The 18,970-nt window shown below is 43.7% G+C and overlaps 1 protein-coding gene across 4 annotated transcripts in view; it reads left to right on the plus strand.

The window, feature by feature from the left end:
- The window catches only part of TRIQK (triple QxxK/R motif containing), an 89,153-nt gene that overhangs the window by 51,031 nt on the left and 19,152 nt on the right, over positions 1-18,970 (plus strand). For 2 of the 4 annotated variants that reach the window (XM_075125057.1, XM_048841212.2), the window contains exon 3: positions 1,265-1,350. In XM_075125057.1, the coding sequence (XP_074981158.1) occupies positions 1,265-1,350 (86 nt within the window). Of the gene's footprint in view, positions 1-1,264; positions 1,351-2,491; positions 4,917-18,970 lie in introns of those variants that run through there. The other 2 variants (XM_075125056.1, XM_048841211.2) reach the window with 2 other exon arrangements.

Below are 18,970 nucleotides of genomic sequence, written 5' to 3' on the forward strand. Positions count from 1 at the left end.
CATCACTGGAAGAGCAGATATTTGGATGTAAGTCATTCTGTTAGTTGTTCTGCTTTGTTTACCACGGAAGGAATGACAGAGGATTTGAGTCATGAGAGCTGAAACTGGAGCGAGCACTTTTCAATTATCTTTTTTTTTAAGTTGAAGATATTTTTAGTGCTTAAAAATCCCAAATGGATAAATTTCTATAGTTTGTTCACAAGTAAGTTGGAACAGCTGCATCACTTTATTGAAAATTGGCTCAAAAATATTCCAAGCTGGGATAGTTCTGTGCCAAATTTCACCCTGGAGTGAATTTTTATGAGTTATAAATTCCTGCAATTTATAATGGAAATTCTGACAGCTCCTTAACCATTGCATAGCAAACAGTGCTATTATAATACTTGGAGGGTAGAAACCCCTGCTGGTTCTGTTTCCCCTCTTCTCATGAGGTAACCTTTGGGTTGTTTCTCTGATTGCTTTAGAAAATGACTGTTCTTCTGCTCTGTGGTGCCCGCCTATCTTAGGAGGTCAGCAGCTCCTGCGATATAAAGCTCCAGTGGCCCTGTACTCTAATGGTGGAAGACATTCATGATGCATTGACTGGATGAATTTGTTGGAGTTTAGGATACAAATTTTCATTCCCTAATTCTCTTTCCCTTCCTTCCCTTAAGAGACTCTGTTAGCTTTCCTCTGACAATACATTCTGGTGCTGTGCCTTTCCTTTTGGCATCAAATGCGTCATAATTATTCACATCCTTTATGCATGACTTTTGCTCAAGTACAGACGGTCTTCACAATATTTAATCCCTAATGTGGGGCTGTTTGGGGGAGGAGACCTTGTACAAGGGGAGCATCCCCTGTATGCCACAAAGGGGATCTCTTCACTGGATATGAATAGTTGCTGAATAGACTAGTGGGGTGCGGGGGGACTCCTGCAGAAGGTTGATGTTTTCTACACACATGCTGTCTGATGGCTACTGAACATTGCAGTTGCCATTTTAGTAAATAATGTACCATTGGAGGTGTATCATAATTTGCATTTTGTAGCTCACTGGACTCTCAGGCTCCAGGTTGATTTGTTAACTACTGTTTTGGTTTTCTGGTTGTTATTTGTTTTAATGACCATTGTTGACCCTGCTATTGGTCCTGTTCTTGGGGCACAACTCTTTCTTTCTATCACTGAACTCTTAAAAATTTTAGATCTGCCACTGAAGCTACAATTTATTGTAGATGTACCTTATCTTCAGGGCATCATTTACATTAACTCTTTTTTCTACCTTAGGAAAACAAGATTACAAGAAAAGCAGGCCAGTGTTAAGAGCAACAAGATTAAAAGCAGAGGCCAAGAAAACTGCACTGGGCATAAAGGTAGATATCTATTTGATAGCTTACACCATGTTGAGTTTCTTTTCCCCATAGATGTACTGTGTGAATATTGATTTTTGAGAGAGATTGTTTGACACTTCAAGACCTAAGTGGAATGCCAGAATCTAAAATATTTATGAGGGATTGTTTTTAACCTTCAAATAACTGGAATAACTGAAACTCTAAAGGACTTTAAATGTTCCACATTCTTGATATGAAGCATACTTTTATTTAACAGTGCCAGTGGAATAGTATATGTTTAGAAACAGGATTTTTTAGACAGGTACTGTATAAACAAAAATGCTTTAATGGTTTTATATAGTTGTTCAAAATAGCCGTGAATTCCTGCCTTCTTCTAGTATGTTATATCCAGGAGTTGTTTAAAAACAAATATTGGTATAGTCTCATCATTAATAAGTATAATATATTATGTGGCTACATCCATCCACTTTGACTCCAACATGGAAAATGATTGCCTTCACCACCAACAAAACAGCAAGGAGTGTCCTGAATTTCAAACTGCTTGGAAACTTCCTGTTTTCAAGTGAGTGTGAAGTATAATTATGACTAAATGGTCAGGGCAATTATTCTGTACTATTCACCATGCTATTATGATGGAATTTGGCTAAGCATGTCGTTTATTTAAGTTGCATCCAATATTTATCCCCCAAATTTATTTTTGAATCAAAATAAAATAATATGAACTTAACTTGGCAGCCATGCTGAGAAACATGCAGAATAAAAATGGCTCAAAAATCTAACTGTTCTATCGAAAGAAACTCAGAAATGTTAAAAGGAGAACATATTCTTGTTTCTGGCAGATGAGAAATCAGTTTTTTCAAGTTATAGTTTATAGCAAATGCCAAGGTATTACTACCAAGCTGTAACAGCTGTTGAGCTGCCAGATGATGTATTTGGTTGTCTTCCAGAATTTGCTATTATAATCATGAAACAGTACTTTCCTTTTGCTCCTGATTGCTGATCTCGATCAAGTACTGCCATGCGGTGCAGTATGTTTTCACAACATAATCTCCTCAGTTAGTGCTGTGTGTCAGTTTTTAATGAGAAAAAGTAGATTGCCTTTTTTGTTTAAAAGATGGATTACTAACCTCTGGAGTTCTGTGTTTTTTCCTTTCTTTCTTAGGGTATATCTATACATAGAGGGCTGCAACTCTACCAGTACAGCTGCATCACATCTGGTGAAGACGCTCTATGCCAATGGGAAAGACCTCTCCCACTGGCATTAAAAAACACCCCACCTCCGCGAGCAGTATAAGTGATGTCATTGGGAGAGTTTCTCCCGCCGACATAGTGCTCTGCACACAAACGCTTATGTCGGTGCAATTTATGTCGCTCAGGGGGTGGAATATTCACACCCCTGAGCGACATACATTTTGCCAACATAGGCTGTAGTGTAGACATAGCCCTACTGCATTTTACTCTTATTTTTTTAATTCTGTGATATGACCTTCTCAAAGTGATGTTCCACCTGGTCATTTTTATTGTCCATTCAGCTCCCAGTTAATTAAAAAAAAAAATCCCTCTCAATTAGTGTTTTTGGAGATTTTGCTAAATGTCTTTTACAAGTGAGGATATTGTGTTCCTGTGTTCTCAGAAACTAGATCACTCACTATTTCCTTGTATTGCATAATTCTTACTTGAAAAGTACACAAAACTGAGAAGAATAAAGATACATAGAATCTTAAGTATAAATGTTAGTGACTGAGGAAAATAAGAGAGAATTTTATGTCGCAACATGTTTCTCCCTTAACATATTGTAGTCTAGCAGAGCGTTAGCTCTGCTAAACATAAAGTTGAGTGTTGCTGTTTAAGGGATGACTATTGTAAGTTCTCAAAATCTGCATGCTTAGTTAGATTGTCTTTAAATTTGCTGTACCTTATGAGGGTGCTGGGGGTAGTATTAGTGGTCTAAGTTTGTGGTCATTTTAGCAAGAGGTCTCCCCACCCCCATCACCTGGTTCATCTAACTCTTTTCTCACCTGGGGTTCAGACTCTGGCTCTGGTCCTCCGCAAACTGATCTCAGTCACTGAGGATTTATTTTAGCTAATGCATGGGACCCACTGCCTCTCTGGGGAAGCAAGATTGAAAAAGTTATTAAGAGTAAAGTTTGTAACTACAGTTCAGTGCATGCCAAACTGATGTACCCAAAAGAGTGAAATGCACATCTGCAGCAAGGCTAGGGCTCTGTTGAAGCCAGAAGGTTGGTAGGCAGCCTGTTGTCAGAGTAACTGGGTTACATGCTGTGGTGACTGAACCTAAGCTGCACCCATGCAATGTGAATTTGAGCGCTACCATTAGCGGATTTTAGAGAATGTGTTATGTGTGTGTCCTTGATCTCTGACTGCATTCTTCAGGAAAGTTTTGCCCTGAAACCAACATTTCTAGTTTAAGAGTAATATTTTAATGAGATATGCTCTAAAATTCACATTCACATTCAGACTGATTTTACTTTTCAAATATTATCAAGGAAATTGGTATTAAATAAAGAGAAGATGAAAGAACACAAGTGGTTAGGATAATGTACTCATGATTCATAATCTTCATCTGCTTCCATAGAATGGAACTAAGTAGGATCAAAAGGAAAGCAAGATGCTGAGTTGTTTGGTCAAGGGTTCCTGATACAGAGCCTTCCTGCCCCCCAACATCAACTGCTCGTAATATTTACAGCTTCTCATACTTTTTTTGGTGCAGAGCCAGGGGATATAGGGTGTCAGAACAGTGAAGGCAAATGTGGGGGCATGGGGCAGTGCAGGGGATACGGAGACTGGAAGGATGCAGGATGGAGCTCTGGCCCTTTGCCAACTTAGAGCTGTGCCTCGCACCCTTAGACAATGGCCCTTATTAGTGTAAAGAATCATCCAAATACTGTGTTTTTTGAAAACCCAGTTCAGTGACTAGAGTTTTGATGCTGCACTTGATTTCCAAATATGTAGTTTTTCTGTGATCCCCCAGTGAATAAAGGTGCATCCTCAAAGGGACCTTTGCTCTCTGGCTTCTCAGAAGTGCTGACAGAGCAGAACCATGAGGAAGGGTAAGTTGGGCAACAGTGCTAGACATGACAGGGAAGGGAAATGGAAGTTGCTCAGAGGCTTCCCTTCCCTCCACTGTCCCCCAATCAGGAAGAAACCCAGAAGTCCCATTCTTCCCCATGCTTACTCCAGCAGTGGGGAAGGGGTTCAAGGCTCCCTCTTCACTGGCTGCTGCTGCTACTTGGGAAAGAGGGAGGTCAGAGCAGTGCAGGAGAGTGTGGGGAGGAGAGAAGGGCGATCAGAGCATGCAGTGAGGGATTTGGGGAGCACTTCAGCTCTCCTCCTGTGAATATTCCCTCTTGCGCCCACCACTATTTTTGTCCTTCTTTCAAAATATGCCCCCCCTAGTGCTGAGAGTAGGAGGGGAACAAGAATGTTCAGTGCATGACACGGGCATACAATGTAGAGCAGGAGTGGGCAAACTTTTTGGCCCGAGGGCCACATCGGGGTTGCGAAACTATGGAGGGCCAGGTAGGGAAGGCTGTGCCTCCCCAAACAGCTTGGACCCCGCTCCCTATCTGCCTCCTGATTGCCCCCCTCAGAATCCCCGACCCATCCAACACGCGCCCCCCCCCCACTCCTTGTCCCTGACCACCCCCTCCTGGGATTCCCGTCCCTGACCGCCCCCTCCTGGGATTCCCGTCCCTGACCGCCCCCTCCTGGGATTCCCGTCCCTGACCGCCCCCTCCTGGGATTCCCGCCCCAACCCCCTGGGGCCCCACCCCCTATCCAACCCCTCTGCTCCCAGTCCCCTGACTGCCCGACCCCTATCCACACCCCCATCCCTTGACAGGCGCCCCCGGGACTCCCACACATATCCAACCCTCCCTGCTCCCTGTCCCCTGACTGCCCTGACCCCTATCCACACCCGCGCCCCTAACTGCCCCCTGGGACTCCACCCCTTATCCAACCTCCCTGCTCCCCGTCCCTTGACCGCCCCCCCCCCCCCGAAACTCTGCCCCATCCAACTGCCCCCATCCCCTGACTGGCCCCCAGGATCACTTGCCCCTTATTCAACCCCTCCCCACCCCCTTACCACGTCACTCAGAGTGGCAGGAGCTTGAAGCCACGCTGCCTCCCTGCCCGGCAGGAGCGGTGAGCCAGAGCGCTGGCGGCATGCTGAGGCTGCGGGGGGGTGGCGGGGCGGAGGACAGCCTCCCCGGCCGGGAGCTCAGGGGCCGGGCAGGACGGTCCCACGTGCCGGATGTGGCCTGCGGGCTGTAGTTTGCCCACCTCTGATGTAGAGACTGGGTGAGGAGTGGAATGGGCTTCAGAGGGAATGAACAGAACAGGTAATCATCAAGTAATCCATCCCCTGTAACAAACTCCTAGAGTCTGGCAGTCAGAGGCTAGGGAAACCCAGAGCATGAGTTGGCATCCCTGACCATCTTGGCTAATAGTCACTGATGGACCTATCCTCCATGAACTTACGTAATTTTTTTTTAACCAAGTTTTAGTTTTGGCCTTCACAATATCCTCTGGCAACAAGTTTCACTGGTTGACTGTGTGTTGTGTGAAGAAGTACTTCCTTTTGTTCATTTTAAACCTGGTGCCTATTATTTCATTGGTGACCCTAGTTCTTGTGTTATATGAAGGAGTAAATAACACTTCCTTATTCACTTTCTCCACACCATTCATGATTTTATAGACCTCTATTGTACCCCCCACTTGTCGTCTCCTTTCCTAGCTGCAAAGTCCTTGTCTTTTCAATCTCTCTCCATGTTCCATAACCTTAATCATTTTTGTTGCTCTTCTTTTGTGGTAGATCATATTTGGGAACTGACAACAAGTATGTTCAGTGCATGGAACAGGCATACAATACAGAGACTGGGATGAGGAGAGGAATGTTTGGTGCATGGTACAGTACACAGCACTAAGATCATAGTTGGGAGCTGAGAAGCGGCATGACCAGAGCATGCACCAAAGACAATGCTGAGACCAGGATGAGGAGCAGAGAACAGGATTGCTTAGTGCATGGTACAAACCCACAGATGCGATGAAATGAGAACACCCATTGAGATGAACAGAGCAGCTCTTCCCTCTCGGAGCCCTTTTCAGGCTGCATTCATCTTCATGGTGTGTTCTCATTCATTGGGGAGATCTCATTGAAATGAACGGGCCACTTCACGCCTCTCTGAGGGCTTGTCTACACTACCCCTTAAGTTGATGTAACTTACGTCACTCAGGGGTGTGAACAAACCACCCTTCTAAGCAATGTAAGTTACCTCAACTTAAAGCGGTGTCTACACCATACTATGTTAGCTGGAGATGCTCTCCTGCCGACATAGTGTCTGCCTCTCCTTTTGGTGGAGTAATTACGTCGACAGAAGAGTGCTCTCTTGTCGACGTAGCACATTGGCACCCATGTAGCGCAGTAGTGAAGACGCCCTGAATGTCCTCCTCTGAGCTTGCTAACAGTCAGCTGTAGCTGCAGATACAGAGATGGGCAGGGGAGGGAGATCTGCAAATGCCGGCAGGGCAGCTATATGCTCTGGAAGGGGTGTATGCTATGGGAGATGGTGAGCTAAGGAGAGGGTGAGAAGAGACACACACACTAGTCTCCTCTCATATGCTTAAAGTTACTATAAACTATGTGGAATAATAATTTCAAAATATTGTGAAAAAGTCTGTTTTCTCTCCCTATCCTGTCAGCACCTCCACACTCAAAAAATGTCATAACACGAGCATTATCGCCATTTGACTGTAATGAAACACACAGGAAGGCGAAAGACCCCACAAACATGCCATGTGGTATCTTTAATCTGTCCTCAGTTCCACCTGCATACCATGTGATAGTGTTACGTTAAGAAGGTATAGTTGTCTCCTACAAATAACATCTCTTTTTCTGTTCAAAAAATTAGGAAATACAATGGGAAAACACTTTGTTAATGCAGAGTTAAAGTTGCCCAGTAGTGCCTCGTGCCCTTCCAGAACATCAGATTCAGCTACACCAGAGGTAGGCAAACTACGGCCTGCAGGACCGTCCTGCCCAGTTCCTGAGCTCCCGGCCGGGGAGGCTAGCTCCCGGCCCCTTCCCCTCTGTCGTCCCTCCCTTCCCCCCTCAGCCTCAGCACGCCCCCAGTGCTCTGGCCCGCCACTCCTGCCAGGCAGGGCGTCGTCGTGGCTGCAAGCTCCTGCCGCTCTGAGCGGCATTGTAAGGGGGCGGGGAGGGGTTGGATAAGGGGCAGAGGGTCCTGGGGGACAGTCAGGGGTCAGGGGGCGGTTGAATGGGGTGGAGGTTCAGGGTGGGGGGGTCAGGGGACGGGGAGCAGGGAGGTTGGATGGGGGGGAGGTCCCAGGGGGCGATTAGGTGCAGGCGTGTGGATAGGGGTTGGGGCAGTCAGGAGACAAGGAGCAGGGTGGGGTGGAGTTGGATGGATCGGGAGCTCTGAGGGGGGCAGTGAGGGGGCGGATGGGGGCGGGGTCCAGGCTGTTTGGGGAGGCACAGCCTTCTCTACCTGGCCCTCCATAAAGTTTTGCAACCCCGATGTGGCCTATGGGCCAAAAAATTTGCCCACCCCTGAGTTACACTGAAACCTCTGAAAAAGCAGGAAGTGAAGAGTTACGGAAAGCAAACTTAAGCCTTTGAAAACAGTTAAGGTACGTGCAATCCCTGCAATATGCCATCCCTGCAATGCAACCTTAGCTAAGCCTTCATGGAGTGATGCCCCAATATGCCCATAACACACATTCTAAAACCCCTTGCAGATGCTGCAGAACAGTTGGGGAACAGCTCAATAAACACTGCATGGCAAGGTATAATATCTTCTCTTTGCTAAAGCAAAACTTGGGTTTAGGTCAGACATAGCAAAGAAGCGATATCTATACAAACATTGAGCCTATTCCATACAAACCACCCAGACTTGCTAAATGTCACAGCCTCTTCACCAAATTACTGTCATATCACAGTGACAGCTCTTCCAACCTGCTTCACCTAATCTCTGAACCTTTCAATACAACTACATCTAGCACAGTGAATGAAGTTGGAGTGCATGTAGATAAATCTGAGTCTGAAATCCTTCTCATTCTATCAAACCTCACTTAGGGCACAAACAAGGCTCTGCCATCCCTGTCTATCCTGAGCTGCTGTGTATGTTCTCTGCATTTTTAAAGCACAGAAGTTTTCCCTCTCAGCACCTTCTGTGTGTTCTTCAGCTGCCTGATGGCATTCTTGTTATGGCAAATGCTCTGGCTTCATTCTGAACATGTTCCAGATAGCTCCATCTTCTTTTCCGGATAACTTTGGAGATATGAAGTAGTTGAACTCTGTTTACTTATTATGGCACCTTCCTTACTCAACTATTCCCACTAACTGTTGCCAGTTCCTGGGGTCAGAGTTAAGGTTACCGTGCAGGAATGATATGTACTTTAACTGTATATTTCTTGGTTTTCAGAGGCTTAAGTTTTCATTATCTCAGTGGATTGAGTAGCTGAGCTTGAGGTGCTGGCAGGCCGCAAGACACCACAACACAAATTTAACTCTGCATTAACAAAGTTTTTGTTGGTGAACTGTAATAAGCAACAGGGTTCATATGTGCTAAGGGTAGGCTTTATTTTCTTTAAAGAATACAGACCCGGATCCTGTACCATTAAAATCAATGGGACTTGCAATTAACTTCAGTAAGGGTCAGATCAAGCCTGTAATATGTGTTTGAAAAGTAGCTGATATACAAAATTCTGTGGTAATTGCAATGGTAGCAAACAGTCTGGAGACAACATAATAAATAATCCTGGAAGTACCCAGTCTTGTTGCCAAATCTGTGAAAACACATACTTACGTGTATTTTCCAAGGATTTCATTTACTCATAGTGCCTTCAACATGTGGTGCAGTATTCCTCCCTTCTAAAAATCTAAAAATTGCTAACTTGTAGATAACAGAAGTATTATAAGGGCAAATCCATCCTGGGCATAACTGCAGTTGTAATTATTATTTAATTAATGTATTAAGATGTGCTGCAATAGTGTCTAGAGGCCCCTATCAAGCAACAGGACCCCATTACTCTATACTCTGTACAGACATATAATAGACAGTCCCTGCCCCAAAAAGCTGGCAGTCTAAACATGTAAGGTGAGACAATAAGTGGATATAAACAAAGAAAGAGGGTAGAATGTGAGGAGACGGGAGAGAAGAGGATAAATTAACAGTGAAAAATCATCTCCTCATAACTAGGGAAGTGAGTGGAGTTCCAATAGGGGTGCATTTCACCCAAAGAGTTTATAAGATTTGTTTGAAAAAAAGGAAGAAACCACCCCCTGGAAATGACATGAAACTTTTTGGAATCAACTGCCCTGAAGGTGCTGTACATTTCAGAGCTAGACTAATTAGCTTGTCTTGTCAAATTCTAATTGTTTTTCATTTTAATGCAGGATTTAAAGTAACAAAGTTTCTTTCAGTCATTGCCATTTAGTGCTTTTTAATTTCCTCAATGAGCAATTTTATCCATGTTGATAATGTCAGAGTAGCAACTAAGGACTTATAAACATCAAAAATTTAGTTGAACCAGGGTGACCGTACTTGTTTTGAGTGTGCAGTATTTTGTCCTTTCAAAATATTATCCAATATTGTCATTGTTCTGTCTTGGTTTGGGTGTGTGGCACATCCTCAGGCAGCCCCTAAGGATATAGGACCTCCCAGATGGGAAGGACCCCTGTCTGAGGACATAACTCTGAGACTACATCTGTACAATGAGGTAGGTGTGTGATTCCCCTGCTCATCTGCACATACTTGCACTAGCTCTCATTGAATTAGCACAAGTATAAACAGCAGAGTAGCTGCAGCAGCAGAAGTACAGCTGAGCCTTGCTGAATACAAACCCACCTGATACTGGTGAACATAAGAGTAGCCACACTGGGTGAGAACAATGGTCTAGCTAGCCCGGTACTGTGACTTCCGACAGCAGCCAGTACCAAATGAAGACAATTATAGGACTGGAAGGGACCTCGAGAGGTCATCTAGTCCAATCCCCTGCACTCATGGCAGGACTAAGTATTATCTAGACCATCCCTGACAGGTATTTGTCTAAACTGCTCTTAAAAGTCTCCAGTGATGGAGATTCCACAACCTCCCTGGGCAATTTATTCCAGTTCTTAAGCACCCTGACAGTTAGGAAGTTTTTTCTAATGTCCAACCTAAATCTCCCTTGCTGCAATTTAAGCCCATTGCTTCTTGTCCTATCCTCAAGGTTAAGAAGAACAGTTTTTTCCCCTCCTCCTTGTAACAACCTTTTATGTACTTGAAAACTGTTTTCATGTCCCCTCTCAGTCTTCTCCAGACTAAACAAACCCAGTTTTTTCAACCTTCCCTCATAGGTGATGTTTTCTAGACCTTTAATCATTTTTGTTGCTCTTCTCTGGACTTTCGCCAATTTGTCCACATCTTTCCTGAAATGTGGCACCCAGAACTGGACACAATACTCCAGTTGAGGCCTAATCAGTGCAGAGTAGAGAGGAAGAATTCTTATGTCTTGCTTACAGCGCTCCTGCTAATACATCCCAGAATGATGTTCACTTTTTTTGCAACAGTGTTACACTGTTGACTCATATTTAGCTAGTGGTCCACTATGACCACCAGATGTCCTTTCCACAGAACTCCTTCCTAGGCAGTCATTTCCCATTTTGTATGCGTGCAACTGATTGTTCCTTCCTAAGTGGAGTACTTAGAATTTGTCCTTATTGAATTTCAACCTGTTTATTTCACACCATTTCTCCAGTTTGTCCAGATGATTTTGAATTGTAATCCCATCCTCCAAAGCACTTGCAACCCCTCCCAGATTGATATCGTCCGCAAACTTTATAAGTGTACTCTGTATGCCGTTATCTAAATCATTGAGGAAGATATTGAACAGAACCAGACCCAGAACTGATCCCCATGGGACCCCACTCGTTATGCCCTTTCAGCATGACTGTGAACCACTGATAGCTACTCTCTGGGAACAATTTTCCAACCAGTTGTGCATCCACCTTATAGTAGCTCTGTCTAAGTTGCATTTCCCTCGTTTGTTTATGAGAAGGTCATGCGAGAGAGTATCAAAAGCTTTGCTAAAGTCAAGATATACCACATTTACCACTTCCCTCCATCCACAGGGCTTGTTACCCTGTCATAGAAAGCTATCAGGTTGGTTTGACACAATTTGTTCTTGACAAATCCATGCTGACTATTACTTATCACCTTATTATCTTCTAGATGTTTGCAAATTGATTGCTTAATTATTTGCTCCATTATCTTTCTGGGTACAGAAGTTAAGCTGACTGGTCTGTAATTTCCCAGGTTGTCCTTATTTCCTTTTTTATAGATTGGCCCTGTAGTTGCAGTCTTCTGGAATCTCTCCGTTCTTCTATGATGCTTATGGCTCAGATATCTCCTCAGTCAGCTCCTTGAGTATTATAGGATGTATTTAATCGGGCCCTGGTGATTTGAAGCTATCTAACTTCTCTAAGTAATTTTTAACATGTTCTTTTCCTATTTTAGCCTCTTATCCTAACTCATATTCACTGGCATTCACTATGTTAGACGTCCAATCACCACCAACCTTCTGGGTGAAAACCGAAACAAAGAAGTCATTAAGCACCTCTGCCATTTCCACATTTTCTGTTATGGTCGTCGTCCGTCCGTCCCCTCTCCCACCCCCCCACCCCCGCTCACTGAGTAACAGGCCTCCCTGTCCTTGGTCTTCCTCTTGCTTCTAGAAGAATTTGTAGAATGTTTTCTTATTACCCTTTATGTCTCTAGCTAGTTTGATCTTGTTTTGTGCCTTGGCATTTCTAGTTTTGTCCCTACATACTTGTATTATTTGTTTGTATTCATCCTTTGTAATTTGACCTAGTTTCCACTTTTTGTAGGACTCTTTTTTGATTTTTAGATCATTGAAGATCTCCTGGTTAAATCAGGGTGGTCTTTTGCCTTACTTTCTATCTTTCCTACGCAGTGGGATAGTTTGCACTTGTGCCATTAATAATGTCTCTTTGAAAAACTGCCAACTGTCTTCAGTTGTTTTTCCCCTTAGACTTGTTTCCTATGGGATCTTACCCAAAAACTCCGAGTTTGCTAAAGTCTGCCTTCTTGAAGTCCATTGTCTTTATTTTGTTGTTCTCCCTCCTATCATTCCTTAGAATCATGAACTCTATCATTTCATAATCACTTTCCCCCAAGCTGCCTTCCACTTTCAAATTCTCAACTAGTTCCTCCCTATTTGTCAAAAATCAAATCTAGAATAGCCTCTCCCCTAGTAGCTTTCTTCACCTTCTGAAATAAAAAAATGTCTCCAATACAGTCCAAGAACTTGTTGGGTAATCTATGCCCTGCTGTGTTATTTTCCCAACAGATGTCTGGGTAGTTGAAGTCCCCCATCACCACCAAGTCTTGTGCTTTGGATGATTTTGTTAGTTGTTTTAAAAAAAAGCCGCATTGACCTCTTCTTCCTGGTTAGGTGGTCTGTAGTAGATCTCTACCATGATATCACCCTTGTTTTTTACCCCTTTTATACGGTACCCAGAGATTTCAACAAGTCTGTCTCCTATTTCCATCTCAACTTCATTCCAAGTGTATACATTTTTAATATGTAAGGCAACACCTCCTCCCTTTTTTCCCTGCCTGTCCTTCCTGAGTGAGCTATACCTTTCTGTACAAATATTCCAGTCATGAGTATTATCCCACCAAGTCAGATCTGTGATGCCAACTGTGTCATAGTTGTGTTTATTTACTAGCATTTCGTAGAATCATAGAAGATTATGGTAGGAAGAGACATCAAGAGGTCATCTCGTCCAACCCCCTGCTCAAAGCAGGACCAACTCCAACTAAATCATCCCAGCCAGGGCTTTGTCAAGCTGGGCCTTAAAAACCTCTGATGATGGAGATTCCACCACCTCCCTAGGTAAATAGTGTTTTCTAATACCCAACCTAGACCTCCCACACTGCAACTTGAGACCATTGCTCCTTGTTCTGTCATCTGCCACCACTGGGAACAGCCTAGCTCCATCCTCCTTTGACCCTCATCCACCTTTCAGGTAGTTGAAGGCTACTATCAAATCCCCCCTTATTCGTCTCTTCTGCAGACTAAATAAGCCCAGTTCTCTCAGCCTCTCCTCATAAGTCATGTGCCCCAGACCCCTAATCATTTTCGTTGCCCTCCACTGGACTCTCTCCAATTTGTCCACATCCTTCTGTAGTGGGGATCCCAAAACTCGATGCAGTACTCCAGATCTGGCCTCACCAGTGCCAAAAAGAGGGGAATAATCACTTCCCTCGATCTGCTGGCAATGCTCCTAGTAATGCAGCCCAATATGCCATTAGCCTTCTTGGCAACAAGGGCACTCTGTTGACTCATATCCAGCTTCTCGTCCACTGCAATCCCTAGGTCCTTTTCTGCCGAACTGCCACTTAGCCCGTCGGTCCCCAGCCTGTAGCAGTGCATGGGACTCTTCCATCCTAAGTGCAGAACTCTTCACTTGTCCTTGTTGAACCTCATCAAATTTCTTTTGGCCCAATCCTCCAGTTTGTCTAGGTCACTCTGGACCCTGTCCCTATCCTCCAGCGTACCTATCTTACCCCCCCAACTTAGTGTCATCCACAAACTTGCTGAGGGTGCAATCCATCCCATCATCCAGATCATTAATGAAGATGTTGAATAGAACTGGCCCCAGGACCGACCACTGGAGCACTCCGCTTGATTCAGGCTGCCAGCTAGACATGGAGCCATTGATCACTACCTGTTGAGCCCGGCCATCTAGCCAGCTTTCTATCCACCTTTATAGTCCATTCATCCATCCATACTTTTTAAACTTACTGGCAAGAATACTGTGGAAGACCATGTCAAAAGCTTTGCTAAAGTCATGGTATATCGCATCCACCACTTTTCCCATGTCCACAGAACCACTTATCTCATCATAGAAGACAATCAGGTTTGTCAGGCATGACTTGCCCTTGGTGAATCCATGTTGACTGTACCTGATCACCTTCCTCTCCTCCAAGTGCTTCAAAATGGATTCCTTGAGGACCTGCTCCATGATTTTTCCAGGGACTGAGGTGAGGCTGACTGATCTGTAGTTCCCTGGATTCTCCTTCCCTTTTTTAAAGATGGGCACTATATTTGTCTTTTTCCAATTGTCTAGAACCTCTCCCAATTACCACGAGTTTTCAAAGATAATGGCCAATGGCTCTGCAATCACATCAGCCAGCTCTCTCAGCACCTTCAGATGCATTAGATCCGGCCCCATGGACTTGTTCATGGCCAGCTTTTCTAATTAGTCCTTAACCTGTTCTTTCACCACTGAGGGCTGCTCACCTTCTCCCCATACTGTACTGCCCTTTGCAGCAGTTTGGGAGCTGACCCTGTCTGTGAAGCACTGAGTACTTCAGCATTCAGCTTTTTCCACATCATCTGTCACTAGGTTGCCTCCCATAGGGTCCCACACTTTCCCTGACCACCTTCTTGTTGCTAACATACCTGGAGAAACTCTTCTTGTTACCCTTCACATCCCTTGCTAGCTGCAACCCCAATTGTGCTTTGGCCTTCCTGATTATACCCCTGCAGATCTGCTGGCATGCTCGAGCAATATTTTTATACTCCTCCCTGGTCATCTGTCCAAGTTTCCACTGCTTGTAAGCTTCCTGTTTGTGTTTAAGCTCACTGAAGATTTCTCTGTTAAGCCAAGCTGATCCCCTGCCATATTTGCTATTCCTTCTGCACATCGGGATGGTTTGTTCCTGTGCCTTCAATAAGGCTTCTTTAAAATACAGCCAGCTTTCCTGGACTCCTGGATTTCGAGTTCTTCCTGCTTATTCCCCATACTTCTTGGATTGGTATACAGACATCTAAGATACTGATTTGATTCCCCCCCACACACCCCCGGCAAGTTCTGTCTTGTCTCTCCCTTATCCCTGCTATAGCAGCCCATGCTCCCCCCAAATTCTGACCCTTTTCCCTGGTCTCCATGTTTTTGACATACCTGTGGGCTTTGGTCACCTGCCCCCTTCAAACCTAGTTTAAAGCCTTCCTCACTATGTTAGCCAGTCTGTATCCAAATATGCTCTTCCCCTTCCTCCGTAAGTGGTTCCCCTTTCTGCTTAGTAGTCCTTCTTCCTGGAACAGCATTCCGTGGTCAAGGAAGCCGGAGCCCTCCTGGCAACGCCATCGTTGCAGCCAGGCATTCACCTCCAGGATGCATCTGTGTCTGCGTGGGCCCCTACCCTTGATCGGAAGGATCAAAGAGAACACCACCTGCACTCCCAACTCCTTCACCCTTACTCCCAGAGCCCTGTAGTCACTTCTGATCTGCTGATAGTCATACTTCGCAGTATTGTTACATGGATGACTAGCATGGGGTAGTGGTCAAACGCCGGATGATCCGCAACAATCCTTCCGTAACGTCTCAGATATGGCCCCCTGGCAGTCAGTGTACCTCCCAGGATGCCATGTCAGGGTGACAAATGGGTGCCTCAGAGGAGTTGAAGAGTGTTTCCTGCATCAAGGAGAGAGGGAAGCTGTACCAGCAGCAGGAGAACTGCCTCTGTACCTCCTTCCAGTAATAAAAAGATGTTGTGTTGTTAAACTGAGTTCATCCAAGTGTCACTATTCCAGTATCGCTGCATGGCTGTGCTAAGCCACCAGTAAGGGGACTGCAAGGTCATGTAAAAAAAAAACATGCCCGAGATTTCCTTTAAATGACCCTCTGTAGCATGTGCAAGTTTTCTATAGTCAACCCTAGCCTTTGATACCCAAAATAGAAACCAAAAAATAAATATGGGTAATGTTTTGCACTGCCTGTGCCTCAGTGTAGTCACTAATAAATATAACAAATTAACTGGAGAGGATAGGAATAAAGGCCTGTTTCTCCACTACCTAATCCCTTGTGCAGCCATGTACATCTGTGCAAAGGAAGTAAAAAATGCTACCAAATCAGAATGGTAGCATTTTATACCCACTTTGCTCAGATGCACATGACTGTGCAAGGGGCAAGTCAGTAGAGAATAAGGCTGATTAAATAAAGGGGACATTGATGGAACCAAGGCAAAACTAATTTCTGAATATGGGAAATGTACTATCCATCCATTCTTCTATATAGCTACCTCATCTATTTACCTATAGAGCTAGCTCCCTACCAGGAATCTGTCTCACCTGGAGCTAGATGCATACAAATAGATGACATTCTTGGTGCAGTTTGCCAAAGAGTGTCTTGTGATTTCATGCTGTTCATAATCTTCTGAGTTAATCCACTTTGCCAAGATATGTTAGGGATATCTTGTCACCAACACTTTTTCATGTTTTCCTCCCCCAAAAAAGAAATACCAAGTATCACTGTCACTTCCTTCTTTTCTCCCCTTTTCAAACATGCCTGAGTTTAAACTAACTAAAAGTAGCTTAGAATTGGAGGGGGACACACCTGTGATGTTCAGTCACATTGAGTTTCAAAGTGATATCAGTTCAGAGATTATACTCATGGATTGGGAAGATTTAAAATAAATACATATGAATGTTTTTTTTCCTGTGAATACTGTAGTTCTCTATGTACAGTATGGGAGTTTGTCTTGTGTCAAAATTGCCTGCACTATATTTTTCTTCCTCGGTTAGGCCCCAACTCTGCAAATTGCTCCGTATGGATAGGCCTCAGGGCATTCTCAGAGCCTTACTGACTTCAGTGGGGTTTTGTGCTGGCATAGGGGTCTATCCATTTAGAGTAGTTTCAGAATAAGAGACTTAGGCTGGTGTAAATCATTGTAGTCTGTTGCAGTGAGTTACAATGATGTAAAATTGGCATAAATGAGAGGAGAGTCAGATTTATTATATACAGTAACTAAGTATGTTTCCTTTATGGAAAAGTCCTATAGAACTTAATAGAGGTGAAATCAGTAGGGTTCTACAGAAACAATTCTCAAAACTCTATAGAGATTTATAGAGGATGATATTCCTTCTAAAGACTTGTTTAACCATACTTCAGAATTCTATAGCAGGGATATTAGTCTCTTAAATTCTGTACTATGGTGAAAAAAACCTGATGATCATTTCCAGTTACTATCTGTAGGTCTTTTCCCATAAGAATTAATTATTCAGAGTGAAATTCTCTGAGTAAAATAACTTTTACGGAGGAGCAATCCGAAAGTTACCAATAGTAGTGTTAGGGGGCTTATTCCTTCACCCACTTACTTCCCTGGTCCTTCTCGCATGAACAGAGAGCAACAATACCCGAAGTCCAAAGGTGCAAACAATTCGATGTTTATTGGGGTGAACTTCCAGCAAGCATGATTCCAGTTTCCTTCCTTAGTGTCCTCCTTCCCAGCTCTGACACCACAGAGCCTTACACCTGTGTCCCTGTTCCCATTCCTGCCCTTAGCCAAACATGATTCCAACTTCCTTACTCCCATTCCCTGTTCCCATTTCCCCCTTTAGCAAAACATGATCTCAATTTCCGCACCCCCATTCCCTGTTCCCATCTCACCCACACACCCACCCCCTCCCACCCACACCCACTCACTTCCTCATTGACTACAGATTATATAGTAAAACTTGAGTTCTGCTTAGCTATACCTTAACCAATCATTTTCCTGAAATTTAACTAACCAATCCTAACATATTGTAACATGATTATGTAACCAATTATATCCCACCACCTTTATTAGTTTACACCCAGCAAAATTAATTATACAGCAGACAGGAACAATCACAGAACCAGACAGAGATTATACAGACAAACAATAGCAAAGTGGGAACTATAATGACAAGACAATACAGAAGTGAGGATTTCACATCCCAGCTATTGATAAGTGAGTTCTTGCCAGACAGGATGCTATCAAACTAAGTTTTCTTTTACATTTTCTAGGCACTTCCCTTTCTCTGGAGGTGATAGGAATACAATCCTGTCCTGATAGTGCCTAACACCCCAATAGCACCTTATTTCAATGTGACTAGTTTGGAATGTGAGGATGTGACTGTTCGCTTCCTAGCTTATGGCTGCCTCTGCTGCTTAGCCAAAGGCCTTAGCCTAAGAACAGGGCCTCAGACTGTCACAGTAGGAGAAGGCCCTTACACCAGCAGACAGTGATTTTGATTCTTTCTTTTATACCTCTAGAACTAGCCAAGTGATAAGAATACACCTAAATTCTTAAAGTACAGGCCTTTGCAGACAGGCCTGAATAAGGCGTTGCCTTTATGTATGGCTCACAAATTGTAAAGGCTGATATGATATATAAAAAAATTAAAATGACAACTTTTACTCGTGTTGCAAAGAAAATATAGCAGTTTTGTAGTGGTTTTCGTACGATGTTCATTGCAGGGTTTCTATTTGAAAGTTTATAAATTAGATATGGTTCTAAAACATATTTAGGCTTGGAAGGATTCGATTTTTATCAGTAAATGTCAATTTCACCATGTGCACGCAAACCAACAAAAATATTACCTTTGATGATAATCATAATTTACAGATAGGCAAAGAAAGAAAAGTGTTGCTTGAGAACTTAGAGATTGATTTAAGGATATTTACTTTGTATATTTGTGATGTGTGATGTTTATAATTTTATGTTTTAATGGTTATAAAGCTTTAACTTTTTGAATCTCATTAACAAATTATTGGCTGATCCCT

The sequence above is a fragment of the Caretta caretta genome, chromosome 2 (genome assembly GCF_965140235.1).
Source record: "Caretta caretta isolate rCarCar2 chromosome 2, rCarCar1.hap1, whole genome shotgun sequence".
NCBI lineage: Eukaryota > Metazoa > Chordata > Testudines > Cheloniidae > Caretta > Caretta caretta.